The 24,640-nt window shown below is 40.0% G+C and overlaps 2 protein-coding genes and 2 non-coding genes across 8 annotated transcripts in view; 3 read left to right on the forward strand and 1 right to left on the reverse strand.

The window, feature by feature from the left end:
- Nucleotides 1–74: 74 nt before the first annotated feature.
- On the forward strand, nt 75–4,378 carry RPS3A (ribosomal protein S3A). Its single transcript, XM_036089202.2, has 6 exons — nt 75–233; nt 1,016–1,119; nt 1,471–1,658; nt 2,940–3,148; nt 3,933–4,042; nt 4,213–4,378. Exons 1-6 carry the CDS (start codon nt 172–174, stop codon nt 4,332–4,334), a joined length of 795 nt encoding a protein of 264 aa, XP_035945095.1. The 5' UTR covers nt 75–171; the 3' UTR covers nt 4,335–4,378.
- On the forward strand, nt 2,175–2,247 carry LOC118533756 (small nucleolar RNA SNORD73). Its single transcript, XR_004916365.1, has one exon. It is a non-coding gene; the product is annotated as a small nucleolar RNA SNORD73 (small nucleolar RNA).
- LOC118533757 (small nucleolar RNA SNORD73) lies at nt 3,650–3,721 on the forward strand. The gene has a single exon (XR_004916366.1). It is a non-coding gene; the product is annotated as a small nucleolar RNA SNORD73 (small nucleolar RNA).
- A 10,844-nt stretch (nt 4,379–15,222) lies between the features above and the next one.
- The window catches only part of SH3D19 (SH3 domain containing 19), a 176,733-nt gene continuing 167,315 nt past the window's right edge, over nt 15,223–24,640 (reverse strand). For 3 of the 5 annotated variants that reach the window (XM_078069305.1, XM_078069307.1, XM_078069308.1), the window contains one exon: nt 20,103–22,033. In XM_078069305.1, the coding sequence (XP_077925431.1) occupies nt 21,917–22,033 (117 nt within the window). In that variant the 3' untranslated portion in view covers nt 20,103–21,916. Of the gene's footprint in view, nt 17,705–18,572; nt 18,843–20,102; nt 22,034–24,640 lie in introns of those variants that run through there. The other 2 variants (XR_013446517.1, XM_078069306.1) reach the window with 2 other exon arrangements.

A 24,640-nucleotide genomic window follows, 5' to 3' on the forward strand; every position in this document is an offset into this window, starting at 1 on the left:
ACGTGAGGGCGCTGTCGCAGCTACAATCGGAGTGCCTCTTTCTGTTGTCGCGATATTCTTGAGGCCGGAAAAACGCAAGATCGAAGGTCACGTAGATGGCACGCCTCGCCCAGTACGCGTAAGTTCTCGCGTGAGTTTAACTTCCGCCCTTTTGGCTCCCTGAGCAGCGCCATGGCGGTCGGCAAAAACAAGCGCCTTACGAAAGGCGGCAAAAAGGGAGCCAAGAAGAAAGTGTAAGTGGATTCTGTCCTGGCCCCCAGCTTTTTGGGGTCATGCTGGGCTCGGCGGGTGGGTTCTGGATGGCGGTGTGTGCCGGATGGTGAGGATGTCAGTTGGATTGCGAGGGCCGTGCAGGGTTGGTAAACCCAGAACGGCGGCCTGGCGGGTATGGGTGCTGCATCGCCACGGGCCGGCTTCTTGCCTTTGGCCTTCTGGCCTTGTGCGCCCCCCCTTTTGAGCTAAATTGCCGACGCTATTCGTAGATGGCGTGTTCCGTATTGTGGGCTTCCTGGCCTTGTAAATTCCACGGGTAATAGAGGGTACTGCTCCCGAGAGCTGGAGTTGAGGAAGTCACACTTGTTCACCCGGGACCCCGCACCCCTTCCTCTCTTTGGGCCAGGTGGGACCTTTGGCGTTCTAATGAGCTCGTGTGAATCCCTGAAGAGCCGGGGTTACCAGTACGTGTCTTCACGTACCAGTAAAGTTCAAGAGACGTGCATGTTATTTGGAGGCAATGCTGCTTGTGTAGCCGAAGAACCGATGGGGTGGGGAGTGTGTACGTTTGTGGTAAACTGTTTCAAAGTGTCCGGTTTGTGTATAGTGAAGCAGACAGACATCGTGGGGAAGAGCTAGGTTTGCAATATGCGCCCCTCACCTCACTGAGAGGAGTAGGTTCTTACACTCCAGTTGCTTACATGCCAGTTAGTCCTTTAAAATCATTAGAGTGAGGAAAGTTTTAAAAATTCAGTAAGAATTACGTGATTTGCGATAAAACTTAAATGTTTTTAAAATACAGGGTTGATCCATTTTCTAAGAAAGATTGGTATGATGTGAAAGCACCAGCTATGTTCAATATAAGAAATATTGGAAAAACATTAGTCACAAGAACTCAAGGAACCAGTGAGTATTTTATTCTTGTTTTGCATTTTTTTAAATTAAGGTCTACTGGTGGGAGAATTAAGGAAATAGCTCTTGGTTGCAGCTTTGGCCACGGTGGTGCTTGTTTCGTACAACACTTGTAGAAGAAAGGTGGTGCTTTTAGAATTACTAAGAAAATGTGCCTGGGTACTTTTGAGTTTCTAGTGAGCACTGTCAGTAAGTCATTGGTGTCCACGTGGATTTGGTTCACAGAAGCTAGGATCTTTATAATCTACAATTAACTTTCTAAGTTCAACTTTATGCATGAATGTTCTTTGTTGGCTTGACTTTATGTGGTTCCTAATGTTAATAAGAAAATTTCTTGTTTTATAGAAATCGCATCTGATGGCCTTAAGGGTCGTGTTTTTGAAGTGAGCCTTGCTGATTTGCAGAACGATGAAGTTGCGTTTAGAAAATTCAAGCTAATTACTGAGGATGTTCAGGGCAAAAACTGCCTGACTAATTTCCATGGCATGGATCTTACCCGTGACAAAATGTGCTCCATGGTCAAAAAATGGCAGGTGAGAACAAAAGTTCCTTAGTGTGCATGGTGCTTTGGCGTGCATAGCCAAGGATGCCCTGTTATGAGAAGGAGGAGCATATGTAGATTTCATTTCAAATCCTTGATGTTTTCTAGCTTCTATTGAGTGCTGACTCTGGGATTGGCACTCTTGAACTTCAGTAAAGCAGTGAGCAAGCCATCCTCTTAAGTGGAGTTCAAGATTTATTTATTTACTTGTATTAAAAGTGGGTTATCAGAGTTGCTAAGAGTGGCAGAGCCTCTGGTGTGAGGTTGGAATCCTTGCTCCATTTCCCAGTTGTGACATAAAACTTGTTAAGCTTTGATTCCTTTATCTAAAATGGTAGGTAGGTAAGAGCATCACTTCTTGGAGTTATGAAGATAAAAGAGCCATTAAACATGCTTGAGCACAGCACTTGACACAAAGCATTTAGAAAGCATTGTTATTACAGGAAATAATTAAATTGGTCAGATGTGTCTGGCTAAACATTCAGTTTGGGGATGTTTTGTATATGGGAATGAATGATGACAAAATGTTTCGGTCCCAAATGATACATTCTGATTATACCGCTACATTTATTTCTGACATTCCCAGAAGACTTTATGGTTGAATTTCTGGAAATCGAATTCTAAGGTCCTTTTGCTATAAGTGTATTACTCATTTATAAACTAAAGTATACAATTTACAAAATGCGACGGAGGTATTTCAGTTTTTGTTGCTACCTAAGGTAATTTTCGTTTTTTAACTTGAGGCAAAAATATCAGTAGTTAGTGGATTTTTTATTACATTTTAGCTGTGAAATTGAATATTTAATCGTCATCAGGCTTTAGTTTGGATCATGAAGAACATTTAAAAAATATGCATTTAGTGTTATAGCAGTATATTCAGACACTTTTTAAAAAGGAGTAAGTGTAGACTGGAGTCTCTTAGAACTGGTTTTCTTATGCAGCGGTGTACAGTTGGTTGGTGGGAAGGGTAGGCTGTTAAAGGCTGGCACGTAAAAGATTTGGGGGGCTGGGTGCTGTTGAGATGGGGATAGAGGTATTACCTAGGGAAGAGAGCTGAGAGGATTTGGTATTTATTAGTTATGAAGGATAGTAAGATTTGGAGTAACTGGGTAAGTTCACTTCAAGGAAGTTAATTGTTTAGGCTTGTAGTGTCTGTTATTTTATATTGTATGATGAGTACTTGATTTTTCTAGTGTTTTTATATTAGAATTTGAGGGCTATAAGTTGATAACATTAAAACCTGGTACATCTGACAATATCTTTTTTTCACTAGACCATGATTGAAGCTCATGTTGATGTCAAGACTACCGATGGTTATTTGCTTCGTCTATTTTGTGTTGGTTTTACTAAAAAACGCAATAATCAGATTCGGAAGACCTCTTATGCTCAGCACCAACAGGTCCGTCAAATTCGGAAAAAGATGATGGAAATCATGACCCGAGAGGTGCAAACAAATGACTTGAAAGAAGTGGTCAATAAATTGTAAGTGTTTCTTTTCCTCATACCACATAACCCTGAATCTCTGATTATCCCTCAGATGAAGGAAAGCATATGAAACAAGGTGGAGTCAGACCTGTATTTAAATCCTGTCTGTGGGGTGCCTGGGTGGCTCAGTCGTTGAGCGTCTGCCTTCGACTCGGGTCATGGTCCTGGAGTCCTGGGATCAAGACCCCCATCAGGCTCCCTGCTCCACAGGAAGTCTGCTTCTCCCTCTCCCACTCCCCTTGCTTGTGTTTCCTTTCTCGCTGTCTCTCTCTCTGTCCAAAAAAAAATAATAAAAAATCCTGTCTGTGAAACTGTCGGGCTATGTCCCTTAAAATGAAAACATGTTAAGTGCTCAGTAAATGTGATTTGGTTTCTTTATCCTTATTTGAATGAAGCAATCTCATGGCGGATAGTGAGACTTAATAGGAAATGCTTTTGTCTTAATTAGAAAATATACTGACTAGGCAAAACTTGTTTCCATAGTCAATAATGTATGGGAATAGATGATGACAAGATGCTTCGGTCCCAGATCATGTCCACTGATAACACTGTTAACATTTTTCTGATGTTCCCATGGAGTTGCCTAAGAGGGTGGAATAGAAAAGGCAGAAAGGTCAAATGCTAACTTTCCTACTAACTAGCTGTATAATTCGGATCATTTAACCTCCACCTGTAAAGGGGTAATAATAGACTGTCTTACATGATGAGGATTTGAGTGGATTAAATGAAGTGGGTATTAATATGTATAAATTTATCCTTTTCTATCTTTACTGGTTTGCAGGATTCCAGACAGCATTGGAAAAGATATAGAAAAGGCTTGTCAGTCTATTTATCCACTCCATGATGTGTTCGTTAGAAAAGTAAAAATGCTGAAGAAGCCCAAGTTTGAATGTAAGTGAAAAATCATAGGATTCCTGAGAGAAAAATGTGTGGCCAGATACATTGGTGTCTTGGTTTTTTGAGTCCAAATGAGGGCTTTTTTTTCTGTCATGCCTATATAAAATTGAAGACCATTGTTGTGAGATAATGGGGTGCTATAACATTTTCTTTCTTTCTTTTAGTGGGAAAGCTCATGGAGCTTCATGGTGAAGGTAGTAGTTCTGGAAAAGCTACTGGGGATGAGACCGGTGCTAAAGTTGAACGAGCTGATGGATATGAGCCACCAGTCCAAGAATCTGTTTAAAAGTCAGACATTTAATGGTGACAAATAAAAACTCATATTTGTGATGTTTAATTTCTGATGATTCTTTTTAAATAGTGTGGGCTTGGTGAATCAGATATTCTGAACTGATGGTGATGTGAACTTTTCCAGACTGTTGTATGGATTTTATCCATTGTTCTGTGTTACTAAATAGCTGCAAAAGGGTAGTGATTCATTTTAAGCTGTAGTGATCTGGAAGTATAGAGGGTTAATAAAAGGAAATCTTTTTTTTTTTTTTTTTTAAGGTTTTATTTATTTGACAGATAGAATACAGGCAGGGGGAGCAGCAGAGGGAGAAGCAGGCTATCGGCTGAGCAAAGAGCCCAATGTGACCTGAGCCAAAGGAAGATGGATAACTGATTGAGCCACCCAGGTATCCCTTAAATGGTTCTTGAACCATTTGGAAGGCTTGTTGAAATATGGCAGGGCTCTGCCCCCAGAGTTTCTGATTCAGTAGTTGGAGGGTGAGACCTGAAAACTTGCTTTTTTTTTGGAAACTTGCGTTTTAACAGTTTCCAGGTGATGGTGATGGCCAGGGACCAGACTTGAAAAACCACTGTGCTAGATTGATAGAATAATGGGAAGAGCCCGTTGACTTAAGAGTTTTGGGTTTTTTTCCTTATAGCAGCAAAATGCCACACTGTGCACCAGTACTGTGAAGTTGAACTTGGCTAGAGAAATTGGTTATTGATCACCTGTCAATAAGTGGGTATTTGATGCTGCCCACTAGCCAGTATTTCCTCTAGTCATTCACCCATTCTGTTCTGTAGTCCTTCTCACCTCCAACTTTCTCATTTTTGATCAGCTGATGACCTTAAAATCATAAAAAATTTAAAGTAGATAAGAGAACTTAAATTCCCACATACATTAGCATTTTTGCCCTCCTTCTTGCCTAATCAAGCTCATGGCTCTAGAAGTTTTCACCTTTATTATTCAACCAGTCCCTTCCATGAGCATACAAACAAATATACCCTTCCAGGTAACACCCTACTGTCAAATCCCTTATATAGCAAAACTCAAAAAAGTTTACTATTTTTTCTTGGACAATGAGCGGTTCTTTGATGTTTGAGTAATCCATTTTCTTTGTATCTAATTTTACTTTTAAATTATGCAATTAGACACCTTCCCACAAGCTGTTGCTGGGAAGGTTGCCAATAACTTTGTTGCTTGCTAAGTCTAAATGGTCTATTTATGACCTATATTTTATATGCCTCTAGTGACATTTGACAGTTGATTTTCTTTTTTTTTTTAAGATTTTATTCATTTGAGACAGATAGCATGAGCAGGGAGAGAGGGAGAGGGAGAAACAGGCTCCCTGCTGAGCCAGGAGCCCTATGCGGGGCTCGATCCCGGGACACCAGGATCATGACCTGAGCCGAAGGCAGATGCTTAACCATCTGAGCCACCCAGGCGCCCCAACAGTTGATTTTCTTCTAGAATCTTGAAGATTTCCTCCCATGTCAGTAGCCACTCTTTACTAGTTCATCTCAGACTTTAGTGTTGGAGAGGCTTAAGGCTTAGTCCTTGGACATTTATCAATACTCTCCCTAGATACTCTTATTTAATATATTAAGCTGACATGCAGATTTTTTATTTCTAGCCTGTACCTTTGAACTATAGGTTTGTCTATCCTCTTTACTTGGATATAAAATAGGCATTTCACATTTGACAGGTCTAAAAGGGTATTCTGGATCCTAACAGTTTAACCCACCCTTATGTTTTAGGCCAAAATCTTCTGGTCATCCTTGATAATCACTTTATTCAAAATATATCTGGAATCTCACCATTTCTAACTAACTCCATTGTGATCACTTTTGCCATCATTACTACCTGGATTGTTACTACTTACTGGCCTCCCTAGGTCCCCTCATAAGGAATTTTAGATGGTCTGTTCACTCAAGGCCCAAACTGATCTTGCCCCTGACCTCTTACCATTCCCCTAACATTTCTAGCCAGGCTGCCCTCACTGTTCCTGGATGGGCTGGCTAGGTACATTCTTACCTTGGCTTTGGCACTTGTTTTCCCTATGCGTGGAACACTCTTCCCTTACATGCCACAGAGCTTGCTCCTTTACCTCTCAGTCTCAGTAGACCCCAATGATAGGCGTGGCCTATTAAAAATTGTGCCCTATTTGGCATTCCCAATTTCCTGTTACTTTTTTCTGTAGTTTTTACTTGTGTCTATGAGAATATTCCATGAGGATTGTTTTTGGTCTTGTTCACCACTATACTTCCAGTGCCTAAAGTTCAATGTTTGTTGAATAAAGGAATGAATGGTATTCCCTGTTAATACCCCATAGTGAAGAAGCAAATGTTTTCGGTAAAAAACATTAGTTGTACATTTGGACCTCAAATGACAGGGGCTTCCTTTCCAGGGCGGACAGAAGTGGGGTCTAACAAAGGGTCACTGAGGGTAGGGTCCTGGAATTAAACGGTTTTTATCTTGGGTGTTGGACATTATTTAGTGATAATCAATAGTCAAGCTCCAATCTGCTACATCTGTATAGAGCTTGGCTTACCTGTTTTATCTTACAAGTGTTCATTTGAAAATGGTTCCAGAAAGAATATGTGATTGAATTTTTTAAATGGTTCAGCCTGTCTGATGATGGGTTTAATCAAGTTGTCTTTTAGGCCAACTTGAAGATGGGTAACTTCCAACCAGTGGGAAATACTGTAAAGGGTAATTCTGTTCCCTGTTTCCCATTTAAGTATCTTAGAAACTTAACACATAGATCCTAAGTATTCACATGTGGCTTTTCTCTACTTGACTCTAATTGGAACAATTTTACTTTGGTCTTTCATTGGAAAACAACTGTTGTAACCAGGGATGCGGGAATCTTCAAAAACAAGACCTTTGTGTTCAGGCATGATGGGATTAGGCAGCAAAACTTAACAGTTGATCTGAAACTGACTTCTGCTTTTTTTTAAGGGGCTTTTGCTTCTTGAATGTGTACAGTTGAGTGGTATTAGAAAGTGTGTACTAATGTGCAAAAAGGTGCTTGGGAGAGTATCCTAGATAATTTGGGTGCACGTTATGTAACTACACAGGTTTTTAACTGGAAAAATGAGGCAGAAGAGATTGGGATAATGCAGTGTGAGGGTTCTGATTGATGTTACTAACTTTGATGGAGAAAGAAGGCCATGGGCCAAGGGAAGTGGGTGGCCTCTAAAAGCTGGAAAAGACATGGACATTCTCAGTGTCAAAATGGTACGACAGAATATGCCATCATTATTCATCCCACATTGTATGCACAGTAGTCTAACCATCACCAACATAATTATTGGACAGTGTTTTAAAAATGTGACATGGCCCACTAATTTTTAAGATTTTATTTTTAGAGAGGCAGAGAATGCACGTGTGCGAATGGGGAGAGGGGCAGAGGAGGAGGGAGAGAATCTGAAGCCGACTCAAGCACTGAACTCAAGCTAGACACAGGGCTCAAGGGGCTCAATCTCACCACCGTGAGTTCATGACCTGAGCCAGAACCAAGAGTCGAACACTTAAACTGACAGAGCTACCCAGGTGCCCTGGCCCACTAAATTTTTATAGTTGTACTGTTAACATTGCTTGAGCACACTGCCATTATTCTCCCTTTTAGGCCTTAGGTAGTAGTCTCATTGCTACAAGTATATAGGTCCTTAATGCCCACTTCAGTCCTTGCATTAATAGCTCTGTAGTTAAATTTGTTTGAAGCTTGTTCTCTGGTCAGTTCCTCAGGAAGTTCTCGTGGCATTATTTTCTGAATTCTTGCATGTTTAGTACAGTTTGTCAGTGTGCTTTATATCTGAAAGTCACTTTTATTGGATAGAACATCCTTGGCTTTTTCTTTGAGCATTTTAAATATGCTACTGCATTTTCCTCTGGCATAAAACATTGCTAATGAAGGTCTGATGATAATTTTTCTAATTTTCTTTCCCTTATAAATAAGTTACTTTCTGTTTTGGCTAGAAGCCCAAAGAATTTTTTTTTAATCCAGTGAGTTTATAAAATATATCTTGGTGGTAGTTCTGATTGAATAGTGTCAGGTATGCGATATAGTCTGTGAGAATGTAATTTCAATTCTTTTTTTGAGGCAGAGTTTTCATAAATTAAGGTTTTTAGCATTTGTTCTGTTCCCTTGATTTGGTTTCCTTTATTGGGGACTTCTTGCCTGTGATTTCCTGGCAGCTGTTGCAGTCCCTAACTATCCATGTGATAAACTCCTTGGGTTGTATTTTTGTAGGATGTGTCAGCTAATTACTGCCCATGAGCTAAATCTGGCCAGTGTCTGTTTTTCGATGGCCTGCAAGCTAAGAGTGGTTTTTCCATTTTCATATGGGTGAAAAAAAAAATTCATCATATGTGAAAATTATATGAAATTCAAATCTCCGTATACACAAAGTTTGGAACACAGCTCCACATTCAGCTTTAGGTACTATCAGTTGCTGCCTCTGGCCCTGCAGCGGCAGAGTTGGGTAGTTTTGACAGGCCATCTTTGGCACACTCATCACTCCACACTAAGGGGCAGCACAATGCACACTGTAGTGACACAGCAAGAATGCAATGTTTCGTATCACCTATCTGAGAAGACCCCCTTCAAAGACGCAATACATAAAATCTCATTACAAATCAGCATTAATAGGTGAACATTTGCAGTTGATGATGGAGATTGCGGACTTGAACACTAAGGGCAATGTCACCAACCCCAAAAGAAAGACTTCTATTATTTAAAAAAAAAAAATTACAACTGTTTCAACTTAATAAAAATTTTGTGGAGATTTTCTGTTCATTAGGCCTACATAATATCCTTAATTGTGCCCCTTGGCCCTTTACGGAAAAATCTTACTGACAACCTGCTATAAATAAGGAAATAAAGCATTCAAGTTAACTGATAGGGTTTGTGCAAAACTTGCAATGGAGAAAAAGTATACTTTCGGAATAAATGTGTGCATGTGTGCACACCTCTGGGTCAGTCCAGCGTACTAGTGTATATTCTGCTGCTAAGCCTGAGATTGATGTGTACATGCTTGTGCTATAAAGTTTCAAAGATTATCCCATCCAGGGCACTGCTACTTTTAGAAAAGTGTTAATAGGACAAACTCCCCTGCCATTCGCCACCAGTGGGTGGGCCAGGATTTAACACAAGGGCCTCTACCCTTTGATGTCCAGTATTTTCACTATATAGATGTCCCATTAGTTGTCAAGTCAGAACCCTTAATCTCATAGGCTTTGACTGGTTTTTATCACCCAACAGGGGTGTTTGATAACCTCCAGTAAAATTCAGGGGCCTGCTCACCAACTAGTTTCGTGGGACTGTGGGTGGGTTTAGAATGTTTAATCCCTTTAGTAATCAAGAGGTCTCTTTGACCTGCCACAAAAGGAGGCCCAACTCCTTAGATGCTTTGGGTATTGGAGACAGCATGTTTCAGTAAATGGGTCTTCCTGGTCAAGTAAAAATTGGAGCAGCTTTAGCATCTTCATTTTTCATGAAGTGGTGACAGTTACTCTTGGGAAACCACGTCTCCCACCCCATTGCCTGAAGCACAGCTGCTGGCTCATGGGGGCCCTCACTTCGAAGAGATCCCCTAAATACACAATCTGAATCACCGGTGGCTCAGCTAAGTTGAAAGCTGATGGTACTCATTATGCTATACAAAACTAAAGTGACTGTGGTCACTGCTCAGTGAGCTGAATTCAAGGCGGTTCTCATAGATCTGCCAGTACTTCCCTTGATGAACAGTCCCCTTTGCTGACTCCTTGCCCATGGCCTAGCCATCTGGTCTGCCACTTGAAAGACTATTCAGGCAGATTAAAAACATCCCTTTTTTAGGGCTGTAAATTGTGGGAACAAATTGTGGCTATTGATTGGACCATCTGGTAAAGGCCAGCTCTGACATGACCTAGTAGAATCAAGCTACCGATCAAGCCCACACCACCCAGATTGACACGACCTAGTAGAATCAAACTATCGATCAAGCCCGCACCGCCCAGACTGCCCCCACAGATGCCAACACGTTCACCATTAAGGGCTGTGCACAGAGTAAAGAACTCTTTCTCATGCACGCCAGACGTGCGACTCTGCCAAAAGTTGGCCCATGTGTCCCAAGGTGAATGAAGGCAGACTGACTACTGACAGACGGACTCCACTGGACTACATTGCCACCACTCAGGGTAACTGATGATGCCTCAGCACCGCTGATGAATTTTTAGGTTATGATGTTGCTGTTTCAGTCTGGTCAACTACACAACTGTAGCCCTTGAAACTAATACCATATGTGCCATGTTCTTAGTTTTCCAGACCACTTGCAATCTGACGTTGGGGCACTTTTTGTTACAAAGGCCACTTAAGAGTATCTGAAGGATATTTCATGCCTTTCGGCCACCCACTGATATCTAGCATTGCTGGGCATTGAGAACAAGTTTCTGATTCTACCACCCTCACTTCCTCCTGGTTCTACATACCTGAGTAAGGTAGTTGGGGGTCACAGAATATGGCAATCACCAGAAAAGGATCATCTCTCGGCTGCCTCCTGGGTGATAAGCAGGACAAAAGGTCTGGGTGAAAGTGGGGATGACTGGAGAAAAGATGAAATTATAAATATCTCCCCTGGCATCGGAGGAGAGAACACCTTAGGTCCTAAGAGGGCGGGCAGGGCAGCAGTTAATGTACTCTTTGTTACCTAGATCATTCCCAGTCTTGGCACTATTAATATTTTAGGCCAGATAATTCAATGTTGTGAGGCGCTGTTTTGTGCACTGTGGGCTGTTTAGCAGTATCACTGGCGTCTACCCACTAGATGCCAGTAGCACCTTTCCCCCAGTTGTGACAAAAAGGTCTTTGGACATTGCCACATGTCTCCTGGGAGAAAAAAATTGCTCCCAGTTGAGAACAGCTAAACTTAATCCAAAATTGCTACCTCAATTATGTGGCAGTTGCAGCTAACAGTCTGACCTGCTACTGGGTTTCTCATCTGTGTCCATGTGCCAAGAAAACAAGAAAACTCATATAGACATGGTTGGTCCTGAACTATTCTGCTATGCCTGATGCCATCAACCGCAGCTCCCAAATGCAAATGTGTACAAATTGGCAGATCAACACAACCTTGATTCAATCTGGCTGATCACATGCTTTTGATGTCTGAGTGGCTTTGGGTAATGCCAAAAATGGCAACTGGAGCTGCAGCTATTTGGTGACACTGTCCATGTGACTCCATCAAACCAATGTGATGATAATCCAATCAGGTCTGACAACAAATTCTGAAGTGACCTTTGCCCTTTTGGTTATATTTTTGGATGGGAAAAAAAATGGGTCATGAGATGGCTCTCCACTGGGGACAGGGGTTGGTTTTTTGTCCATCTATTGCCCTCCTAATGATTGACAACGACACCAAAGATTAGCAGATTAGCTGAAACTCACTTGCACTGTTCATAATGAATAATGGCCTGGCCTTAGAATACATCATGGCTGCCTCAAATAAGAGCTACTGCTACCCTCTTGGGCTTATTCACAGTTGGCTAAGTGTGGAACCCTGGAGAGAATGAGGTCAGTACCACATGTTGGCTTCATCTGTTGCTTCAAGTCTCACTGATGACAATCTTAAGTTAAAAGTGCTGTGAGATTCTAACCTCTGTTGATTAATCAGAGTGGTTGATGGAGGAGCATATTCGTGTAAAAATTTGGATTTGGCTAAGAACGTGTCACACTGAGGAGTGAATTGTGAGAAGCAATCTGCTATAGAGCCCAAGTATCCCTGCATGTTCTCGTTGAGTATGCCAAGAATACACTTCTCTGCCTGCTCTTCACCTGGGCCATTTCTCAAGTTTGTGTTTGCATCCTTGTGAGCAATCTTGAGGGATGATGTAATGTCTCCCCCTGGAAAAAGAGCAGGCTTGCTTCCACTTACTACGCAAGTGCTAAATCTTAGTGTTCCTCTTTTGTAATGCAACCCACTATATGATGGGCCCTTTGCATTACCTCTGTGGGATTTGAAGGGCATGGGAAACTGAACAAATGAACATGAGGCTTCGGCTATTGGTTTGCTATGAGTAATAAAATCCTTTTATTTCTGACCCAGGAGTCTCATGTCTTTTGCCAGCATCCATGAAACTGTGACAGGCTAACTTCTCAGCTTATAAGTTGGGTAAAATGTCAAACAAACACTGCACAGTCTTGACGCTTTCTCAATTATTTTGAAGCAAATTTCAGATATTAAAAGTAAGTATTTCAGCATGTATCTCTAAAACAATTCCTTAAAAACATAACCACAATCCTATTAACACACTTCTAAATTTCAATAATAATTCTTTAATAGTATTAAATATCCAGTCACACCAATTTAATTGGTGATTAATCCTCTGTTGGATATAATACTGTGATCGGCAATGCAAGTGTGAAAGCAAGGGTAGTGAACTTCCAATTGCTAAGACCATTCAGGAAGTCAAGGTTAAATTATTGCAGGTGTCATTAGCTCTTTGCAGAACTGTAATTGTTTTGTTCAAAAGAAAATATAATTCACTATAGAGGCAGAAACTGACAATACCATTAGACTGTTTAAAACCAAATGCTGGGGGTGCCTGAGTGGCTCAGTTGGTTAAGTGTCTGCCTTCGGCTCAGGTCATGATCCTGGGGTCCTGAGATGGAGCCCTATGTTAGGCTCCCTGCTCAGTGGGGTGTCTGCTTCTCCCTCTCCCTCTGCCCTTCCCCCCTGCTTGGGCTCTCTTTCTTGCTCTTTCTCTCAGAATAAATAAAATCTTAAAAAAAAAAAAAAAGAACAAACCAAATGTGCTGGTAAGGATTGGAGTAACTGGAACTCTCAAATATCACTAATGGAGTGTAAAATGGTACAACACTTTGGAAAACAGACAGCCTTTTTTTTTTTTTTTAAAGATTTTATTTATTTATTTGAGAGAGAATGAGAGACAGCATGAGAGGGAGGAGGGTCAGAGGGAGAAGCAGACTCCCTGCTGAGCAGGGAGCCCGATGTGGGACTCGATCCCAGGACTCCAGGATCACGACCTGAGCCGAAGGCAGTCGCTTAACCAACTGAGCCACCCAGGCGCCCGCCTTTTTTTTTTAAAGATTTATTTTAGAGAGAATGAGTGTGTGAGCGAGTGTGAGTGGAGGGAGTGGCAGAGGGAGACTCTCAGACTTCCCACTGAGCTGGGAGCCTGATGCAGGACTCGATCCTAGGACCCTGAGATCGTGACCTGAGCCAAAATCAAGAGTCGGCCACTTAACCTTAAACTGAGCCACCCAGGTGCCCCAAACAGGCAGCTTTTTAATAAAATTAAATATATATCTATTTCACCCCTTAAGAATTTTACTCCTAGATATTTATCCAAGAGAAACAAAATCCTATGTGTACAAAAAGACTTCAAAATGTTAATACTACTAGTCAATGATAAGGCTGGGGGGGGGGGGGATGTACATACCAGCTTTATTCATAATAGCTGAAAACTAGAAAAAAAATCAATAGGATAAATTGTGATGTATGCATATGAAATATTACTGAGAAATAAAAGGGAACAAGTTGTATTACACAAAACATGGATGACTCTCAAAAATATGTGGAGCAAAAGAAGCCAGAAGACTAGATACTATGTTATTTCATTTTTATGACATTCTAGAACAGGCAAAACAAATCTTTGGTGATAGAAATCAGAACAGTGATTGCCTCTGCAGGGGGAAGGCGGTGGGGGAGGAGAGCAGGATGTGATGACTGGAAAGGGGCATAAGAAACTTCCTATGCTGATGGAAATGTTGTTTATTGATGGTTATGAGTGTACAGAATTGTCAAAACTCACAGAATTGTATACTTAATATCTATACATTTTATGCAAATTATGCTCTAATTTAAAAAAATGGATCTAGGGCGCCTGGGTGGCTCAGTTGGTTAAGCGACTGCCTTCGGCTCGGGTCATGATCCTGGAGTCCCAAGATCGAGTCCCACATCAGGCTCCCTGCTCAGCAGGGAGTCTGCTTCTCCCTCTGACCCTCCTCCCTCTCATGCTGTCTCTCATTCTCTCTCTCGCAAATAAATAAAATCTTAAAAAAAAAAAAATTAAAAAAAAAAAAGGATCTAACCAGCTAGGTCACAGACTTGCTGCATTTTAGTGTCTGTCCCGTTCTGGGATATGCTTTCCACACTATGAACTTACTCCTTCATACCTACTTATGTCTGGAACCAAACCTGAATACACTTCTTTGTCATGGGCTTCTTGGCCGCCATGGTATTCAGGACGTTGGCTCCATGTATGGCTCTGCATGGTGGCTTGGGCATCACCTCCAGGAATCACGCTAGATCTGATCATAATGTCCAACATTCCGGTGGTTATGGTTATTATTGCCATCTAATGGCCTGATGGCAGTGGTCCTTATTACCAAATCTTAAAGAAGAAAATCTTACTTTGTGCAGTTGGACACCAGCTTGAGTGATTTGGCTGCTGGCTTTGTGGGGATCATCAGTATGCAGGGTCTTCTCGGCAGTCCTATTTGTGAGTGTAATTCTGACTCTCATCTTTCCAGAGGTACTCAGTTTCTTGGGTCTCATCATTTGCCCTTATTCTCTTTATCAAGTAGTCCCTCCTTGTGTCTATCAAATAGAATGTGCTGTAGCGGCCATCTAGCCCGATCTAGCAGGAACAGCCTGACACACTTACATAGGGGCAAGCATCCCACTTAGCAGTTAGTCTTCTGGATGCATGGTGCTTTAGGCCCTATATTTTGTTGCTCTCTGACCTTGCCCCAAACTGTCTCATTGCAGTGGACAACTAAGCCTTCTCATAGCACAGCCAGACCCCTCTTACCAGCAAAGATGCAGGCCTCTGCTCACCAGTATTCAGCTTCCCCCACAGTGCTCTGTATATATATAAATGAATTGGATAATTTTTTCATCACTGTATATTTATTTTTTAATAGCTTTGACATTTCATGTCTAAGGGAAGACACCACTGTCTCTCCTTAGTACAGGCATAGCTCATTTTATTGTACTTCATTGCACTATGTAGATACTATGTGGTTTTTGTTTGTTTTTGTTTTTGTTTGTTACAATTAATTTGGTCTGTGGCAACCCTGCATCGGGCAAGCCAATCGGTGCCACAGTTCCAACAGCATTTGCTCACTTTGTGTTTCTGTGCCACATTTTGGTAAGTCTTGCAATATTTCAAACTTTTTCATTGTTATTTTATTTATAATGCTGAATTATAATCAGTGATCTTTGATATTACTATGATGTTGTTTTCCTGAGACCCAACAATGTTGAAATTAGGCCAATAACCCTACAATGGCCTCTAAGTGTTCAAGTGAAAGGAAGAGTTGCATGTCTCTCACTTTAAGTCAAAAGCAAGAAATGATTATGTTTAGTGAGGAAGGCATGTCGAAAGCTGAGATGGGCCAAAAGCCAAGCTTCTTGCATGAAAGTTAGCGGAACTGTGAATTCAAAGGTAAAGTTCTCAAAGGAAATTAAAGGTGCTATTCCAGGGAACACATGAATGGTAAGAAAGTGAAAAAGCCTTATTGATGATATGGAAAAAGTTGGAGTGGTCTGGATGGGAGATCAAACCAGCCACAACATTCCCTTAAGCCAAAGCCTAATCCAGAGCAAGGCCCTAACTTCTTTAATTCTGTGTAGGCTGAGAGAGATAAGAAAGCTGCAGAAGACAAGTCTGGAGCCAGCAAAGGCCGGTTCATGAGGGTTAAGGTAAGAAGCCATCTTCATAACATCAAAGTGCAGGATGAAGCAGCAAGTGCTGATGGAGAAGCTGCAGCAAGTTCTCCAGGAGATCCAGCTAAGATCATTCATGAAGGTGGCTACACTGAACAATAGATTTTCAATGTAGATGAAACACCTGTATATTGGAAGAAAACACCATCCAGAACTTTCATAGCTAGAGAGAAGTCAATGCCTGGCTTCAAAATTTCAAAGGACAGGCTGACTCCCTTGTTGGGGGCAAAGGCAGCTGGTGACTTTTAAGTTGAAGCCAATGTTCATTTACCATTTCCCAAATCCTACAGCCCTTTTGAGTTATGGTAAATCTATTCTACCTGTGCTTTATCAGTGGAACAACAAAGCCTGGATGACAGCACATCTGTTTACAACACGGTTTACCGAATATTTTAAGCCCACTGTTGACACCTACTGCTCAGAGAAGATTTCCTTTCCAGATATGACTGCTCACTGACAATGCACTTGTCACCCAAGAGCTCTGATGGAGATGGACAACATCAATGTTTTCATGTCTGCTAATACAACATCCATTCTATGGCTCATGGATCAAGGAATAATTTCAACTTTTGAGTGTTCTCATTAAGAAACACATTCCATAAGGCTATAGCTGCCAAAGATAGTGATGGATCTGGGCAAAGTAAATTGAAAACGTTCTGAAAGGATTCAGCATTCTGGATGCCATTAAGAACATTCGTGATTCATGGGAAGAGGTCAGATATCAACATGAATAGAAGTTTAGAAGAAGGTGGTTCCAATTCTCAAGGATGACCTTGAGGATTTCAAGACTTCAGTGGAGGAAGTCACTGCAGATGTGGTGGAAATAATGAGAGAACCAGAATTAGAAGTGGAGTCTGAAGGTGGGACTGAATTGCTGCCATCTCATGGTAAAACTAACAGATGAGGAGTTGCTTCTTAGGGTGAGCAAGACAGTGGTTCTTGAGATGGAATCTACCCCGGTAAGGATACTGTGAAGATTGTTGAAATGACAACAAAGGATTTAGAATATTCCATAAATTTAGTCTGAGAGAACTGACTCCAATTTTGAAAGTTGTTCTACTCTGGGTAAAATGCTATCAATTAGCATCATATGCTACAGAGAAATTGTTCATGAATGAAAAAGTCAATTAATGTGGCAAACTTCACTGTTGTCCTATTTTAAGAAATTGCCATAGCCACCCCAGCCTTCAGCAGCCATCACCCTGGTCAGTCAGCAGCCACCAACATTGAGGCCAGACCCTCCACCAGCAAAATGATTATGACTTGCTGAAAGCTCAGATATGGTTAGCATTTTTTAGCAATAAAGTATTTTTAAGTTAAGGTATGTACATTTTTTTTTAAACATAATGCTATTACACATTTAATAGAATATGGTATAGTGTAAACATAACTTCTATATGCGCCGGGAAACCAGAATATTCATTTGACTTGCTTTACTGTGATATTCACTTTATTGTAGTGGTCTGGAACTGAACCTTCAATATCACTGACGTATGTCTGTATAGAGCATTCTTAGGTATAATAATGAACTGAAGAGTTAGTTACATGCTCTGATGCTCTTTGGAAGTAACAAATCTGCTCTTCAGCTGTTGGCTACTTGGGATCAGGAGAACATTGTGGTGGGCCTCAGTGGTCCTCTGAGTCAGGGCTCTATTGAATAAACAAACTTAATTATGATTGAAGAAATAAATGTCACTGTCCTTTTTATTTTAATTGTAAAGAAGAACTAAATATGGGTATTGTGGTATTAAGACTGTCAGTTGATTTCTGTTAAAAGAGGATAGACAACAAATAGGTAATTTTCCTTTCTAAATTTCCTTTCCTTTCTAAATTCTAAAGGAATTTGAATCACTACTTCTCCTGAAAAATATTTCAATGAGTTATTGGCTAATTTACAGTATTTGAAGAGAAACAATCCATGGCTTACATACAATTAAGATTTAAAAAAAAAAAGTCCAGAATGTATCCCAGACTCTGAAATATAAATTTATTAGCTTAACAGTGCCTGAGTTAATCTATTAGACTCCAAAATACCGTAACAGTGTTTTGCACTACATGTGTATGAAAACCTAGGTTTAGGAATTTTTGCTCTTACCAAGAGCCCAGCCTCACAGAAACATCTTTTCATGATCTGATGTTTCAAGCATTCATAAATTCCCTATTAAGCCTAAAAGGAATCCCCATTAATGGATCAGTTCATGTTTGAGTTTTTAGGTAACATCAATATAAACTGTCTACATAAAATTAAGAAGCTAAGCAGGAATTCTCTTATGTTCTTGAAGAGAAATAAATTTAAGGCTTTAATTTATTCTCTGCAACTCATTCTTTTTTTTTTTAAACTGGTATTTATGTATGTATGTTCAGTTAGCCACTGTATAGTACATCATTAGTTTTCGACACAGTGTTCAGTGATTTGTTAGTTGTGTATAACACCCAGTGCTCATCACAACACATTCTGCAACTCATTCTAATTATGTATTATACCTGAGAAGTTATGTTTATAGAACAATAAAACAGATCAAATCTACTTGTTTAATTGCTAAAGAGAAATGTATCATTTTAGCACAACAAATGGGAAAATTACTCAATTGGGAATCAGTAGAGCTAGCTAGGTTTTGCTTTAGGCTCTGCCATACCTGTATGACCTTAGGCAAATCATTTAACCTCTGCAGGTTGAGTTCTGGTCTGAGGCCGACTCTTCTGTGGTTTAACAGGATGAGCTTGCAATTAGGAGAGAGGCCCCTAGATGGTGCTGTTGTTCTGATTTAGGCTTTGTATTTTTTCCCCTCTATAATTACAGTGAAGTAAAAAAGGCCTAGGTTAGAAAATGATTTCCTATTAGTTCTGAAAAAATTCACTGTTAAGTATTCAAAATGGCACTGAATTATGAATCATATGGCCCAAGTGCATCTGGCATTAATTTAAAGGAATTAACCATAAAAAGGAATAAACCATTAATGACTATAATGAATATCTCCTATTATAATTAGCCCAAATATCCATCACTATTTCTCTAGGTATATGTATCTAAGCCTAAGAAACTGAATAAAAACCAAAAAATTATTGTTAAGACTTGATGTATAACAAATACTATAGAAAAATATTTTGTTTTTTTTCAAATGCTCGTTCTAACAATAAATCTTGATAAATGCACTGTTTTTCACTATGACTGTTTCAGGCTATATTTAAAACCTGTGATTTCCATGAGCACAATGACAGATATATTATATTAACCCCCCAGCTATGTAAACAAGACATCTTTTTTAAAAACTCTTAAGTATTTCAAAAGGATGAGAATAATTTATTAAATGACTTCTCTAGGGGCACCTGGGTGGCTCAGTTGGTTAAGCAGCTGCCTTCGTCTCAGGTCATGATCTCAGGGTCCTGGGATCGAGCCCCGCATCGGTCTCCTTGCTCAGCGGGGAGCCTGCTTCTCCCTCTCCCCCTGCTCATGCTCTATCTCTGTGTCTCAAATGAATAAATAAAATCTTAAAAAAATAAAAATAAAAAAATAAATAACTTCTCTAGTTTCCACCCAGTAAAGAAAAAGAATTTGAAGATTCTAGTTTGAGTAGGCTTGGATGTACAATATCAGGTTTCACCTAAAATTATGGAAAGGAAAAAGAATACATTCCTATTTCTCCCCTATGAAATTCACTGAATATAAAAATTACGTTCAATCATTATAAGAGAACAAGAAGGTACCTATGAAAACCCATCCTGAGCAACATCTTGGCTTCTTGTCAATTGAGTGGGTAGTAAGTGGCAAGCAAAAAACGTGCCATGAAGGAGTGAAATGATACAAAACTTTGGATTTTGTTTCAATAAAGATTTCTGTCAACAAGTTAAAGAGGAAAGATATTGGATCTTGGTGCATCCAAGACAGTATTGCTATGTGTGACAGCTTTCCATCGAACTAACCAATCTACCAATTATCCAACCAACCAACCAACCAACCAACTTTTATTGAGCCCTATATCATGCAAAGGGCTGGAGATACAATGGTACCATCTCCATTCTCAAAAGACTCAGTCTAGTATGAGAAAAGGACTTTAAAAAGTTCAGTTCAGTTTATTATAGTGTCAAGTAGATTTACAACTATTGCACTTATCATTCTGCTAACACAAGGCCAAAATTTAAGAGGGATATTTTTCTCCAATAAAGCTAGGCTTTCACGATCTTTGATATATGTCAAAATTACACAGGCAAATATTATACCTCACGTCCTATTCCAGACACATCCCCCACTTCCTGCTGTTTTGCACCTTGCTGCAAATAAGAATTCAGTGGAGATAATGCTCCAAGTCACTATTTCTCATGAAATTACTCTTAAGTGAGATTTGACAAGAGTTTTCTTTATACTGTCCTCTTTAACCAAAATGTAAGAAAAACAGCTCCCATACTCCAAAATCAATTATAACCAGGTAACTGGAAGATGAAGTTCCATCAAAGACAAAGTAAACATCTCCCTTACAGAACCCCACATGGTGTTCACATAATCGTTGCCAACTGGCTGCCTAACTTTTTGGACAGTGGGAAACATTGATGAAAGCTAAAAAGTGGCCAAGCATATGAAACTCTTCTCAAAAATGGAAGAAAATCGTGAAGGTTGTTGGGGAAGTGTTTTACATTTCCAATGAAATTCTATTCCATTGATCTGTTTGGAAGATTGTCTTCGACCTATTTGGCTTAAGCCCATAAGCTGTAATTGATTCAGTCACATAAAGAACCACTTTTATCTTAAGTCTGGAATATGTAACAAATGGATAGCAGGAAAGTGGCTTTTTATTTACTCTAATAATTTGCGCAGGAATAAGCTGGGGGAAAAATACCCAAAGAAGTATCAGCCTTGGGCCTTCTTAAATTATTTTTCATTCCGATTATAGTGGAAAGAAATAAGCTGTGGGGGTTTGGTGTTTTCTGTCTTAACAGTTGCTCTGTATTCTGAGATATATGTGATTCATAATGTACCACTATAACAAGACACAGTTTTTATATATTACTGGGGTAACACAAAGAAAATGAATTTTTCTTTGGGCACCAGTAATTGTCGAAAGAATGATTGCAGATTCAGAAAATGTGCTTTATAATAAACCCGTTAGCATAAAGTATACATGGAAGAAAGAAGGTATGGCAGGTATGTGGAAGGGTTAGTTGTATTAGCAAGGCATTTCAGGATGGTTTTGGTTCTTTTGACTAAGATACATCAAATTTTAACCCCCTTTAAATCCTTGGACAGAGGGAAAAATACTTGATAACACAAGGAGCATTTGATGAGCATCTGATTCACCAAGTGCTTATAAAGGCTCCAGCTAGTTAATAAACTGCCCCACCTGAAGCAAAGATTTGCCCTGGTAATAAGGATAATGCGCTTAAATGGTTAGAATTAATTTGAATGTCAAAAATGAAATTTAGATTACCAACCATGTCCTGATAATTACAGCACAGAGAATATAAAATGTCCTCTTTTTAAACGAAAGTAAAAAGTGAAGAAGCACGGTTAATTTCCTTGTGCTGATGCAAAGATGTCCAAGTGCAACATCTGCTCGTAAGCCTCCCCATGCTGCCACGGCACCCGACGCTTTCCCTGGGGAAGTGTGTACCTGCCTTGCTAATCCTGCCTGACGTCCTCCTTGGTAGGATACCGGGGTGGTTCATGGGTTTCCGTGTGCATGTTTTAGTTACTCTGAATGAAAGAGGACTACAAAACCTAGACATATTCTGCTTTCAGAAAATTCTAGTGTACCATGTACATAGATAATTCTTTCAAAGGTTTACAAAAATAGTGCAAAAACATATCTGATAGTCAAAGTGATAGTTCAAGTGAGTTCTTGTGCCAAAGAACACAGTCAAGCTTCACCTTTAGCTGACTTGTAAAAACTGAACATAGTTTTTGGGAAATATTCCAGATTTTCCCATTAGTTCTCCACTCATCCAGTCATCATCTACAGATTCCAGCTCTGTTATGATGTCTCCAGCCTGTCAGAATACAGAAATTGGAAATAATGATTATTTTCTGTTGAGAATAAGCGTGGTATAAGCAGCCTCCTTGGAGAGGCATGGTTTATCTCTTGATGTCACTCACTGATCCTGATTTGCCCAGTGGATTAAACGATCCGCCCCACAGATGATCTAGACCTTACGTACGACACCATTTGCTTGCATGCCTCTTCTCAGAGCCCCTTCCTTCGCCGTTATCACCCTCACTGCACTTTTATTTTCCTGCTTGCATTTTGTGCCCCCCAAATTCACTACTCCTAATCTAAAATTCTTCTTTAAGAACAGTCCTAAATGTCATATAGGTTATATCTATTTTTTTCATTTAACAATTATTTATCGAGCACCCAATATGTGTCAGACACTGTTCTGAGTATGACGCATACGGCAAGGAATAAAGGCCTCATTTTAGAGTAGGGAAGCAAATAAATAAGCTGGCCCAGGAGGACAGAAAGTGTGGGGTTGCTATCTCATTAGTTCCAGTCAGGGAACGCCCCCCTGAAGGTGACATTTTAGCAAAGACTTGAAGGTAAGAGGGTCCATGTGCTTACCATAGATAGTCCTACTCTATACTCTATGTACTTTATAGGAATTAACTCATTTAAACAACACTGCAGTCCCAGAGTACTGTTACTTTGCCATTTGAGAGAGAGATTTTTATAGACTTCTTTAAAGAGAAGGAACCCGAAGCTCAGAGAGATTAAACAGCTTCCTTGGGGCTGCATGTCTAGTTAGTGGTAGGGACAGGATTCCAATCTGGTACGGTTTCAGGGCCGGTGTTGCTAACCATTGGGAAACACAGCCACCACATTTCACAGTAGATTTTTTACTTAGAAAGGCTCTTACTATAATTGCCTTTTCTCAACATCCTGAGCATTTTGTACTATACATTCATTCTTCCACATAATGGTATCCTCCTTTACCATTTGGTTTATTCCATGCTTCTATGGCCTCACGATCAAATTTACATTCCTGTCTTTAAAAGAGCTTCTCCCTGACTCAGAACATCTGATTTACCCTCATCAAGTCAGTCAAAGGCACTGTGTATCTTATTCATATGTGAATTATAATTCCTCAACAGATGAAGACATCATTTTTGAAATTATCTCCTGAAACTATTTTGTTCTTTATGGATTCTAACCATTTCTTAGAATCTGGGTTTAAGATTCTCTCATGGTTCAGGATGACCCTGGCTACTTTTAAGAATCTCTTTATCAGGCTAAATGGATTTTATTTATAGCACCAGTACACTGCCCTCTGGAAAAATGGTTTGATTTAAGGCCTTTCTTTATGGAAAATGGAAAGGAAAAATGCTATCAAATGTCATTAATTTACTTTACTCTGCCAAAATCCGTAAAAATTCTGGCTGTTCAAAGTTTCTATTATAAATGAGTTCCTTCTGGTTCCTAAATTATAACATAATAGTTGAAACTTTTTTTTGGGGGGGGGCTCTGGTCCATATGAACATACCATGTCAGTTTTCTGATGGCTAGGACATTTCTTTTTCAAAAAAGTTCTACTAATATTCTGTGAATATTTAATAAAATATTAATGATTAACAATGAATCCCTTAACTAAAAAACTCGAGAACTACCTTGTTTATAGTCAGTCATTTGTAAAATGAAGGCAACTTTTTTCTGGAGAATACTACGAATTCTGTTATTTATACTGACATAACTTAAACAAAGGCTAAAATAACATCCAAAAAGTTTGAATCCAGATTGTTCACTTGCAGTAACATTTTTCGTAAAGATAAAAAGAATGAAGTTTGAGCCACTGATTCCCATGACTGAAAAGGACAAGGGCAACAGTTCCCAAACACTTGGATTTTGAGAACCAAGAAATTAAGGGGGGGGGGGGAGGACTGATAAAAGGTTACCAAATTATAATTCTGCATAAGAAATATCATTTACTAAGAGCATTTTATAAGAGAAATGACATTTTAATATGAAAAGGAAGAAATTCCCAGAATGGAAAACTCCGTAACAAAATAGGAAAGTTAGCAACTTTATACTGATTTATCTCTGCATGCCCCTTACTCCATGACTTCCCAATATCACCTTCGTTTCCCTCGTTTTGTTTTAGACAGGTGGTGGGGGACCCGCTGTTTTAAGTTTCCTCTTCTCCAATCACTCCCTGATGCTTTAATTCTTTCTATGGCATTCCTGCCTCTGGCTGAGTATCCGATGATGGAGAATTTCCCAGTGTCTGACGTAGGCTGTTCTGATGGCAACTGCTGCTAAACCCACCCTCCTTCCTCTTGGAACAGTCCCAATGTACTGTCCTGAGTGCCTTCCTCTGACCATGGTCCAATTGTAAGCTGGGGAAACAGGATCATGGAAATACTCTGTTTTTACTCTTTAAAAAACAAACAAAAAAGAAGAGGCACTTCTTCGGTAAAATAAGATGAAATTTTAGGCTGCTAAAAAAAAAAAAAAACCTTTGCAGGGGTGCGTGGCTGACTCAGTCAGAAGTACATGTGACTCGGGGTGCCTGGGTGGCTCAGTCGTTAAGCGTCTGCCTTCGGCTCAGGTCATGATCCCAGGGTCCTGGGATCGAGCCCCGCATCAGGCTCTCTGCTTGGCCAGG

The sequence above is a fragment of the Halichoerus grypus genome, chromosome 3 (assembly GCF_964656455.1).
Source record: "Halichoerus grypus chromosome 3, mHalGry1.hap1.1, whole genome shotgun sequence".
In the NCBI taxonomy this organism is placed as follows: Eukaryota; Metazoa; Chordata; class Mammalia; order Carnivora; family Phocidae; genus Halichoerus; species Halichoerus grypus.